The 12,253-nt window shown below is 46.6% G+C and overlaps 1 protein-coding gene across 2 annotated transcripts in view; it reads right to left on the reverse strand.

The window, feature by feature from the left end:
• Nucleotides 1–4,980: 4,980 nt before the first annotated feature.
• The window catches only part of ccm2 (CCM2 scaffold protein), a 34,598-nt gene continuing 27,325 nt past the window's right edge, over nt 4,981–12,253 (reverse strand). For both annotated transcript variants that reach the window (XM_055873436.1, XM_055873437.1), the window contains exons 9-10: nt 9,333–9,471; nt 4,981–8,804 (exon numbers count right to left, since the gene is read on the reverse strand). In XM_055873436.1, coding sequence (XP_055729411.1) covers nt 8,506–8,804; nt 9,333–9,471 — 438 coding nt within the window. In that variant the 3' untranslated portion in view covers nt 4,981–8,505. The remainder of the gene's footprint in view (nt 8,805–9,332; nt 9,472–12,253) is intronic.

The raw sequence follows: 12,253 nt of genomic DNA on the forward strand, positions 1-12,253 counted from the left end.
TCTCTCTCCTCCTATTTCTCTCCACATCACCGCAACCCTCCGTCACGTGCCCCAGCGCCCGACCCCCACGTCACGTGCCCCAGCGCCCGACCCCCACGTCACGTGCCCCAGCGCCCGACCCCCACGTCACGTGCCCCAGCGCCCGACCCCCACGTCACGTGCCCCAGCACCCGACCCCCACGTCACGTGCCCCAGCGCCCGACCCCCACGTCACGTGCCCCAGCGCCCGACCCCCAAGATCCTTTGATCAACAGAGAAGGAATGAAGACATCACACAGATCTCTGGAGAGAGAAAGTCACTGGTTTGGCCGGGAGTCAGTGACTGACGTTGGTCACCGCCTTTCAAAGTGTGTGTTGCATTATGGGTATAACACTTGTCGATTGCATGAACTTTAAAAATAATAATGTGTCCAAAGGTCATGCAGGTGTTGATGAAGTCTCCTTCAGGTCTCTGCAGTAGATACTCACCCTCTGTACCATGCCGTCCTCTGCTGCATTGTGGGAGGAACTATGTATTTGCTCGATTCTAAAGCTACTGGTGATACAATTTAAGTTGAGATTCTCTATAACCAATTCATTGTACACACGCTACGTTTTCAGTGTGTGAATAGGGGGGGGGGGTATTGAAAAGTTTAATTTCCACATTTATACAGAAAACCGTTTATAGCAAAAGCTGCTATATAGACACTGCCATGATGATCTGAGCCGAGCTGTTGGAAAACCCCCAGTGTCCGTCTTTTGGCTGTTGGATGCACCCCCCCCACCCCCCCCGACTTCATTTCCGACTGTGGACTACAGTCGGATTCGTTAGGCTTACCGCTCGAACACACCCAGAAACACACCCAGACACTGTTTGGTCTGACTGCTCGTGAGGCGCCGACTGACTGCTCGTGAGGCGCCGACTGACTGCTCGTGAGGCGCCGACTGACTGCTCGTGAGGCGCCGACTGACTGCTCGTGAGGCGCCGACTGACTGCTCGTGAGGCGCCGACTGACTGCTCGTGAGGCGCCGACTGACTGCTCGTGAGGCGCCGACTGACTGCTCGTGAGGCGCCGACTGACTGCTCGTGAGGCGCCGACTGACTGCTCGTGAGGCGCCGACTGAATGCTCGTGAGGCGCCGACTGAATGCTCGTGAGGCGCCGACTGAATGCTCGTGAGGCGCCGACTGAATGCTCGTGAGGCGCCGACTGAATGCTCGTGAGGCGCCGACTGAATGCTCGTGAGGCGCCGACTGACTGCTCGTGAGGCGCCGACTGACTGCTCGTGAGGCGCCGACTGACTGCTCGTGAGGCGCCGACTGACTGCTCGTGAGGCGCCGACTGACTGCTCGTGAGGCGCCGACTGACTGCTCGTGAGGCGCCGACTGACTGCTTGTGAGGGCTTAAAAAACCCCGAAGGTGTCGTTGTATGCTGACCATTCATGTTTTCTTTTAAATCTGCATTCTGGGACCTTCCACATCCTCATAGAGGATCTAGTTAAAAATGTTTTTTTACCTCTCTGGTTTATAACTGAATTATGATATGTACAACATATTACGTATTGGACAAAAAAAATACAATTTATTATTATCTGTCATAATATAATAAAGACAGTAGATGTAGCTGGTCTGTCATAATATAATAGAGACAGTAGACGTAGCTGGTCTGTCATAATATAATAGAGACAGTAGACGTAGCTGGTCTGTCATAATATAATAGAGACAGTAGATGTAGCTGGTCTGTCATAATATAATAAAGACAGTAGATGTAACTGGGCTGTCATAATATAATACAGACAGTGGATCTAGCTGGTCTGTAAATATAATAGAGACAGTAGATCTAGCTGGTCTGTCATAATATAATACAGACAGTGGATCTAGCTGGTCTGTAAATATAATAGAGACAGTAGATCTAGCTGGTCTGTCATAATATAATACAGACAGTGGATCTAGCTGGTCTGTAAATATAATAGAGACAGTAGATCTAGCTGGTCTGTCATAATATAATAGAGACAGTAGACGTAGCTGGTCTGTCATAATATAATACAGACAGTGGATCTAGCTGGTCTGTAAATATAATAGAGACAGTAGATCTAGCTGGTCTGTCATAATATAATACAGACAGTGGATCTAGCTGGTCTGTAAATATAATAGAGACAGTAGATCTAGCTGGTCTGTCATAATATAATAGAGACAGTAGATCTAGCTGGTCTGTCAAATTATAATAGAGACAGTAGATCTAGCTGGTCTGTCGTAACACACTGCTCAAAAAAATAAAGGGAACACTTAAACAACACCAATTTGTAAGTCGCTCTGGATAAGAGCGTCTGCTAAATGACTTAATTGTAAATACAATGTAACTCCAAGTCAATCACACTTCTGTGAAATCAAACTGTCCACTTAGGAAGCAACACTGATTGACAATAAATTTCACATGCTGTTGTGCAAATGGAATAGACAACAGCCGGAAATTATAGGCAATTAGTAAGACACCCCCAAAAAAGGAATGGTTCTGCAGGTGGTGACCACAGACCACTTCTCAGTTCCTATGCTTCCTGGCTGATGTTTTGGTCACTTTTGAATGCTGGCGGTGCTCTCACTCTAGTGGTAGCATGAGACGGAGTCTACAATCCACACAAGTGGCTCAGGTAGTGCAGCTCATCCAGGATGGCACATCAATGCGAGCTGTGGCAAAAAGGTTTGCTGTGTCTGTCAGCGTAGTGTCCAGAGCATGGAGGCGCTACCAGGAGACAGGCCAGTACATCAGGAGACGTGGAGGAGGCCGTAGGAGGGCAACAACCCAGCAGCAGGACCGCTACCTCCGCCTTTGTGCAAGGAGGTGCACTGCCAGAGCCCTGCAAAATGACCTACACTCGTACAGCTCAAGAGTCAGAAGGCAACAGAGGTTAGCACTTTTCCTTTTTTTTTTGCAAGACGAGAGAAAAATGGATATTGTTGCATTTTTGGTGGACATCACACCTTAATGAGTTCGACGTGAAACTACAGGGCAAGAACGACTCAGTGTGTAATTTGATGACATCTGTCCGCTCCTTCCAGAGGAAACTGGAAGTGTTCAAGGAGACGGAGCACACTTCCTGAAAGTGCAGGAACAGATTCAGGGTGAGAGATAGCTGTTTCTCTTCATGTTGAATTCATAGATGAGCTGATTGGAAACTTCAGAAAATCGCATTTGACAGATTCAGCCTTGGACAGGAGCTCCTCCTTCTAATTTGAGAATACATTCCTCATCACAGATGTCAGAGGATTTTCTAAAGGAGGTGACACAGACCTTCAAGTGGGGACATGGTGGATCTCTACAGATGGAACGGATTGATCTGCAAGCTAATGCTGCACTGAGAGAGCACTTTCAACTAACTGATCATGACCCTGTCTGGCTGCAGGCTGTGTTCCCTGGTCTAACCAGCTAACTGATCATTATCCTGTCTGGCTGCAGGCTGTGTCTGAGACTGTGTTCCCTGGTCTAACCAACTAACTGATCATGATCCTGTCTGGCTGCAGGCTGTGTTCCCTGGTCTAACCAGCTAACTGATCATTATCCTGTCTGGCTGCAGGCTGTGTCTGAGACTGTGTTCCCTGGTCTAACCAGCTAACTGATCATGATCCTGTCTGGCTGCAGACTGTGTTCCCTGGTCTAACCAGCTAACTGGTCATGATCCTGTCAGGCTGTGTCTGAGACTGTGTTCCCTGGTCTAACCAACTAACTGATCATGACCCTGTCTGGCTGCAGACTGTGTTCCCTGGTCTAACCAGCTAACTGATCATGATCCTGTCTGTCTGCAGACTGTGTTCCCTGGTCTAACCAGCTAACTGATCATGATCCTGTCTGGCTGCAGACTGTGTTCCCTGGTCTAACCAACTAACTGATCATGACCCTGTCTGGCTGCAGGCTGTGTCAGACTGTGTTCCCTGGTCTAACCAGCTAACTGATCATGATCCTGTCTGGCTGTGTCTGAGACTGTGTTCCCTGGTCTAACCAGCTAACTGATCATGATCCTGTCTGGCTGTGTCTGAGACTGTGTTCCCTAGTCTAACCAAAGTAGCACTACACACCTTGACCATGTTTGGCTCCACATACAGCTGTGTGAGTCTTCTTTCTCCACTATGAACATCATTAACAATAAGTACCGTTCTAGACTCACCAATGAGCACCTAGAGATGTGCATGAGATTGACACTGACTACAGCCAAGGTTCAAATGACTGGCAGGACAAGAAACAGCCCATTTCTCCCACTAAAGAAGAGCGATGGAGAAGTGGGAGAGGGAAATATTAAACATGTGGTTTCTTATTTGTTCAAAAAGCAAAGCACTTTTTTCAGAAACATGACGCAGCAGTCTCGTCGTGTGTGACGACGCAGCAGTCTCGTCGTGTGTGACGACGCAGCAGTCTCGTCGTGTGTGACGACGCAGCAGTCTCGTCGTGTGTGACGACGCAGCAGTCTCGTCGTGTGTGACGACGCAGCAGTCTCGTCGTGTGTGACGACGCAGCAGTCTCGTCGCGTGTGACGACGCAGCAGTCTCGTCGCGTGTGACGACGCAGCAGTCTCGTCGCGTGTGACGACGCAGCAGTCTCGTCGCGTGTGACGACGCAGCAGTCTCGTCGCGTGTGACGACGCAGCGGTCTCGTCGCGTGTGACGACGCAGCGGTCTCGTCGCGTGTGACGACGCAGCGGTCTCGTCGCGTGTGACGACGCAGCAGTCTCGTCGCGTGTGACGACGCAGCAGTCACATCGCGTGTGACGACGCAGTCTCGTCGTGTGTGACGACGCAGCAGTCTCGTCGTGTGTGACGACGCAGCAGTCTCGTCGTGTGTGACGACGCAGCAGTCACGTCGTGTGTGACGACGCAGCGGTCTCGTCGTGTGTGACGACGCAGTCTTGTTTTGCTTGAAATGAGAACATTTGTGACTGGCCTACTTTTATTTATGATTAATGCTGCATATTTATTATGTTTAATGTGTCTGCATTGAAAATGTGCAATACATATTGTTGAAATGTAGTACTTTGTTTATTAGCTATGCATATACAAGAACTCCATATGACCCCAAATCATAGCGCACGTTAGACATTATAATGGATTGGACCTTTGGGGGGGAAAAAAACCTGAGCCACTGGACCTCTTTGGATTCTAACTGTCCACCCCTGATATATAGTATACTACTTTAGACCAGGGCCCATAGGGGTTGGTATATAGTATACTACTTTAGACCAGGACCCATAGGGGTTGGTATATAGTATACTACTTTAGACCAGGACCCATAGGGGTTGGTATATGGTATACTACTTTAGACCAGGACCCTTAGGGGTTGGTATATAGTATACTACTTTAGACCAGGACCCATAGGGGTTGGTATATAGTATACTACTTTAGACCAGGACCCTTAGGGGTTGGTATATAGGATACTACTTTAGACCAGGACCCTTAGGGGTTGGTATATAGTATACTACTTTAGACCAGGACCCATAGGGGTTGGTATATAGTATACTACTTTAGACCAGGACCCATAGGGGTTGGTATATAGTATACTACTTTAGACCAGGACCCTTAGGGGTTGGTATATAGTATACTACTTTAGACCAGGACCCATAGGGGTTGGTATATAGTATACTACTTTAGACCAGGACCCATAGGGGTTGGTATATAGTATACTACTTTAGACCATGACCCATAGGGGTTGGTATATAGTATACTACTGTAGACCAGGACCCATAGGGGTTGGTATATAGTATACTACTTTAGACCAGGGCCCTTAGGGGTTGGTATATAGTATACTACTGTAGACCAGGACCCATAGGGGTTGGTATATAGTAAACTACTTTAGACCAGGGCCCATAGGGGTTGGTATATAGTATACTACTGTAGACCAGGATCCTTAGGGGCTGGTATATAGTATACTACTGTAGACCAGGACCCATAGGGGTTGGTATATAGTATACTACTTTAGACCAGAACCCATAGGGGTTGGTATATAGTATACTACTTTAGACCAGGACCCATAGGGGTTGGTATATAGTATACTACTTTAGACCAGGGCCCATAGGGGTTGGTATATAGTATACTACTTTAGACCAGAACCCATAGGGGTTGGTATATAGTATACTACTTTAGACCAGGGCCCATAGGGGTTGGTATATAGTATACTACTTTAGACCAGGGCCCATAGGGGCTGGTATATAATATACTACTTTAGACCAGGACCCATAGGGGTTGGTATATAGTATACTACTTTAGACCAGGACCCATAGGGGTTGGTATATAGTATACTACTTTAGACCAGGACCCATAGGGGCTGGTATATAATATACTACTTTAGACCAGGACCCTTAGGGGTTGGTATATAGTATACTACTTTAGACCAGGACCCATAGGGGTTGGTATATAGTATACTACTTTAGACCAGGACCCATAAGGGCTGGTATATAATATACTACTTTAGACCAGGACCCATAGGGGCTGGTATATAATATACTACTTTAGACCAGGACCCTTAGGGGTTGGTATATAGTATACTACTTTACGGTGTACTGTGCATGGCTGAAGGTAAGGTTGGTCTGTCTGTGCTATGAGAAGAGATTGGGCATTGAATTGTAAATCAGCCGGTAACTGGCTTTGTCAGATATGTTGTCCATCCAGATATTCTGAACGGGAGGTTTCAGTTTCACAAAGTCACATTTTTATCAACATATGTCGTTGACTGAGATAAGACAAAGGTAAACGTTAATAGAAAACGCTAGGCTAAGGCTAAATGCTAGGCTAAATGCTAGGCTAAGGCTAAATGCTAGGCTAAGGCTAAATGCTAGGCTAAGTGTAAAACATAAAACCACAACAAAATAGTACAAGTAAATCAGTATATAAAACACAAAGTCCAAACAACTAAAAGAGCACTCTATTCCCTATTTAGTGCACTACTTTTGACGAGTGCCCATAGAGCTCTGGTCAAAAGTAGTGCACTAAATAAGGAATAGGGTGCATTTGGGAAAAAAAATCAACAAAAAAAGGAAAGCAGTAAATATGCAGAGTAGGAGAAGATACTTGGTGGATTAAGTTACCCCCTCCCAGAGTGGATTTCCACAGCCCGCCAAAAATAATATTAGCATAATACACAAATATTCATCAACATCCTTCAGTTTAAACTAGAGATTTCAGTTTCCTTACATTGGATGCATCTTAATAATCCACCACATCCGTCGACGTCGAACTTCCAAATCCGTTTTGCTCTACGACCCCCCCGCCCCCCCCCCCTACAAGACTCGTTTGAAGGTCCCAGGAACCAGTTGAAAAAAACGAATGGAAGTATATATGGAGATAATTTAGTGCCAAAAATAAGGGGTCAAATACATGTAATAAAATGTAAATTAAAAAGGTTCCTGATCTTTCTTATATCTCGCATATATCGAAGACACCTCAGAACAAACTTCCTTTTGATTTTTTTTTTTACTATCTGTCGTTCCATGTAGTGAATCTGTTATTCAATGTGTTTGTATGGGCTAACAGCTGTAAGGTCAAATTCACTGCTTCATCAAATACTTTTTATATATTTTCGTTATACTTCCAAGGGATCTTAAAATTCTAAATCGAATAGCTAAATGTCCTTGGTATGACCTTCTTAAAACAATTCCATATGTTAGCTGAGTAGAACCCCACCTTGCCCCCCCCCAGTCTTAGGACAGGGCTGAGACTGTAGAAGGTTAATGATTGACCTTAAAGAACACATATTAGTTAGAAATACAGGCTAACTACTACATACATAAGTCATTATAAAATATTCAATATTCTGTGTCCAGGCACATCTTCTGGTCTCAAAATGGCACCCTTATTTCCTGTACAACACAGACTCTGATTGGCTGTGTTCCAGAGCATCAAAAGCGTGCTGTATGAAGGGAAAATTGCGACTGACTTGACCTACAATAATTTTTTATGATCTAAGGTGATTTCTAGATCAGTCGGTCTCGACTCGCCTTTAAAAAGGTGGCTGCAATGTCAAAACGGAACCATTGTGAAGCGAGACACCAGACAGAGCATTGTGGGTATTCATGATGGCTGCCCTCAGGAGGGTGACTCAGCTTCATCCTGGTCACCGATGGCAGATACTGCCAATAACAATAAAAACCCCCCAGAGACGTAGAAGGCTGCCATTCAGTCAGTTAGTAAAAACCACTACGAATGGATCAATAACGTTTTCCTTGAACGGCCGAGCTGATTGGCCACTGCTGGCTCACACTGAAAGCTGATTGGCCACTGCTGGCTCCACACTGAAAGCTGATTGGCCACAATGCACAGCATGTCATCATCAGGGGGTTGGGATCTGGGCTGGCTGGATCGTCCTCTCTGTTGGTTCAGGATGAGTAGGGACTAGGGGGTATGAGTTAAGGCATAGGGAGAAGGGGTTAGGGTCTAGAGTGTGACCCCCCTCTTGGTCCATACCGCAGCAGTCACGATGGTAGGGAGTAGGGTCTAGGGGGGTAGGGCGTCACCCCTTCTCCCAGACTCGAGGCAAGGGGTTAGAGGCTAGGGTGTGACCCCTTCTTGGTCCATACTAACGCCCAGAGCCTCTATATCATTACTGATATCAGAGATCATGCGGTCCCACTCGTCTCCTTCGGAGGGCACCAGGCCTTCGTCAGATCCACCCCCGTCCCCTCCCGCCGCTCCGTTCCCATTGGTGGTTGAGTCGGAGGCGGAGCTGGCGGTACGGCGGTAGCGTCCGAAGCTGTCGGTGATGATACCGCGGCCGTCCTTAACGCCGATGGTCTCCAGGAAGTTCTCGAAGTGTTGGCTGTCCTTCTCGGGGATGAACGGCCTCAGACCTGGATGGACATGGGATCGTAAGGGAGGGGGGGGAGACAATGCACAGACAGTCAATCACAGAATCAGGGCTTTAAGCTGACTTTTTTTTTCTTTTTAACAAGGAGCCAAAGAAATTTAGCAGCACAATGAAAATGATTTTAGGTATTAAGGTATTAAAGCTAGAGTCCCTCATTTCTCTAGACTCACTGGTAGACTCCTAAATTAACAATCCAGGGCACACAGCACATATTTAGGCACATATGGGATTAAAATGGTCCCACTATAGAACCCCCGAGAGCCTTATGTGAACTGAAATAGTGCAGACTCATTTCACAGTCGAGCTGAAACAGCAAGGTCCTGTTCAATAAGGCTCAACGTAGCAAAAAACAGGGATTGGGAAACACAAAATAAGGCATTCTCATCGGTCAAGCTCAGGTAAAAATCTCCGGTTCGTCTCACAACTGTTTCCTGCCGCTCGGCTTGACCTCTGAACACAGCCCAGGTTTGACCTTTCGCCCTGTGACCCCCATACAGGAAGTGGTTCTCACCCAGTAGGAGGAACTTCCTGCTGTCCCCGTAGAGCTGGCGAAGGTTGATACAGAACTCATGGACGGACGCTCCGTTGCGGTACTCATGAAGAAGAGTAGCAAACTGCTGGATCTCCTGAGACGACAACTTGGTACGCAACTTAAAGAGGAAAAGAGGGGGGAGGGAGAGAGAGAAACGGGAGGAGAGAGAGAGAAACGGGAGGAGAGAGAGAGAAACGGGGGGAGAGAGAGAGAAACGGGGGGAGAGAGAGAGAAACGGGGGGGAGAGAGAGAGAAACGGGGGGGAGAGAGAGAGAAACGGGGGGGAGAGAGAGAGAAACGGGGGGAGAGAGAGAGAAACGGGGGGAGAGAGAGAGAAACGGGGGGAGAGAGAGAGAAACGGGGGGAGAGAGAGAGAAACGGGGGGAGAGAGAGAGAAACGGGGGGGAGAGAGAGAGAAACGGGGGGAGAGAGAGAGAAACGGGGGGAGAGAGAGAGAAACGGGGGGAGAGAGAGAGAAACGGGGGGAGAGAGAGAGAAACGGGGGGAGAGAGAGAGAAACGGGGGGAGAGAGAGAGAAACGGGGGGAGAGAGAGAAACGGGGGGAGAGAGAGAAACGGGGGGAGAGAGAGAAACGGGGGGAGAGAGAGAGAAATGGGGGAGAGAGAGAGAAATGGGGGAGAGAGAGAGAAACGGGGGGAGAGAGAGAGAAACGGGGGGAGAGAGAGAGAAACGGGGGGAGAGAGAGAGGGAGGGAGGAGAGAGAGAAAAGGGGGGAGAGAGAGAGAAACGGGGGGAGAGAGAGAGGGAGGGAGGAGAGAGAAACGGGTGAGAGAGAGGGAGGGAGGAGAGAGAGAGGGAGGGAGGAGAGAGAAAAGGGGGAGAGAGAAAAGGGGGGAGAGAGAAAAGGGGGGAGAGAGAAAAGGGGGAGAGAGAAAAGGGGGAGAGAGAAAAGGGGGAGAGAGAAAAGGGGGGAGGGAAAAATGTTAGAGAAAAATAAAATGAGAAAGTCTAATAGAGCATGCACGAAAGCAGCTGTACATATTGTATAGATCACCTAGAAAGCAGCTGTACATATTGTATAGATCACCAAAGATCACCAAAGCCACAACCTCATACATCAAATGTCAAATGCGCCGAATACAACAGATGTAAACCTTACCGTGAAATGCTGACTTACAAGCCCTTAACAAACAACGCAATTCAAGAAATAAGAGTAAAGATATTTACTAAATAAACTAAAGTAAAAAATTAAATAGGGTTAGGGTTAAAAAATTAAATAACAATAACGATGGCTAGAGTGGCAAGAAAAAGTACGTGAACCCTTTGGAATTATTTGGATTTCTGCATAAATTGGTCCTAAAATTTTATCTGATCTTCATCTAAGTCAAATCAAATCAAATATATTTATATAGCCCTTCGTACATCAGCTGATATCTCAAAGTGCTGTACAGAAACCCAGCCTAAAACGCCAAACAGCAAGTAAGTAACAACAATACATAAACGCAGTCTGCTTAAACTAATAAAACAAACAATTATACGTTTAATTGCCTTTATTGAACACACTGTGTAAACATTCACAGTGCATGGTGGGAAAAGTATGTGAGCCCTTGGATTTAATAACTGGTTGACCCTCCTTTGGCAGTAATAACCTCAACCAAATGTTTTCTGTAGTTGCGGATCAGACCGGCACAACGGTCAGGAGGAATTTTGGACCATTCCTCTTTACAAAACTGTTTCAGTTCAGCAATATTCTTGGGGTGTCTGGTGTGAACCGCTCTCTCGAGGTCGTGTCACAGCATCTCAATCGGGTTGAGGTCAGGACTCTGACTGGGCCACTCCAGAAGACGTATTTTCTTCTGTTTAAGCCATTCTGTTATTGATTTACTTCTGTGTTTTGGGTCGTTGTCCTGTTGCGTCACCCAACTTCTGTTGAGCTTCAATTGGCGGACAGATAGCCTTACATTCTCCTGCAAAATGTCTTGATTAACTTGGGAAATCTGTCGATGATAGCAAGCTGTCCAGGCCCTGATGCAGCAAAGCAGCCCCAAACCATGATGCTCCCTCCACCATACTTTACAGTTGGGATGAGGTTTTGATGTTGGTGTGCTGTGCTTTTTTTTCTCCACACAGTGTTGTGTGTTCCTTCCAAACAACTCAACTGTAGTTTAATTTGTCCACAGAATATTTTGCCAGTAGCGCTGTGGGACATCCAGGTGCTCTTTTGCGAAATTTAGACGTGCAGCAATGTTTTTTTTGGACAGCAGTGGCTTCTTCCGTGGTGTCCTCCCATGAACACCATTCTTGTTTAGTGTTTTACGTATCGTCGACTCGTCAAAAGAGATGTTAGCATGTTCCAGAGATGTTAGCATGTTCCAGAGATTTGTAAGTCTTTAGCTGACACTCTAGGATTCTTCTTACCCTCATTGAGCATTCTGCACTGTGCTCTTGCAGTCATCTTTGCAGGACGGCCACTCCTAGGGAGAGTAGCAACAGTGCTGAACTTTCTCCATTCATAGACAATTTGTCTTACCGTGGACTGATGAACATCAAGGCTTTTAGAGATACTTTTGTAACCCTTTCCAGCTTTATGCAAGTCAACAATTCTTAATCTTAGGTCTTCTGAAATCTCTTTTGCTCGAGGCATGGTTCACATCAAGCAATGCTTCTTGTGAATAGCAAACTAACATTTTGTGATGGCAGGGCAGGGTTTTTGATCGGGCAGGGCAGCTCTAACCAACATCTCCAATCTTGCCTCATTGATTCCTGACTCCAATGGGCTTTTGGATAAGTCATTAGCCTAGGGGTTCACATACTTTTTCCAACCTACACTGAATGTTTAAATGATGTATTCAATGTAGACAAGAAAAAATAATAATTGTGTGTTAGTTTAAACACACAGTGTTTGTCTATTGTTGTGACTTAGATGAAGATCCGATCAA

The sequence above is a fragment of the Salvelinus fontinalis genome, chromosome 20, assembly GCF_029448725.1.
Source record: "Salvelinus fontinalis isolate EN_2023a chromosome 20, ASM2944872v1, whole genome shotgun sequence".
In the NCBI taxonomy this organism is placed as follows: Eukaryota; Metazoa; Chordata; class Actinopteri; order Salmoniformes; family Salmonidae; genus Salvelinus; species Salvelinus fontinalis.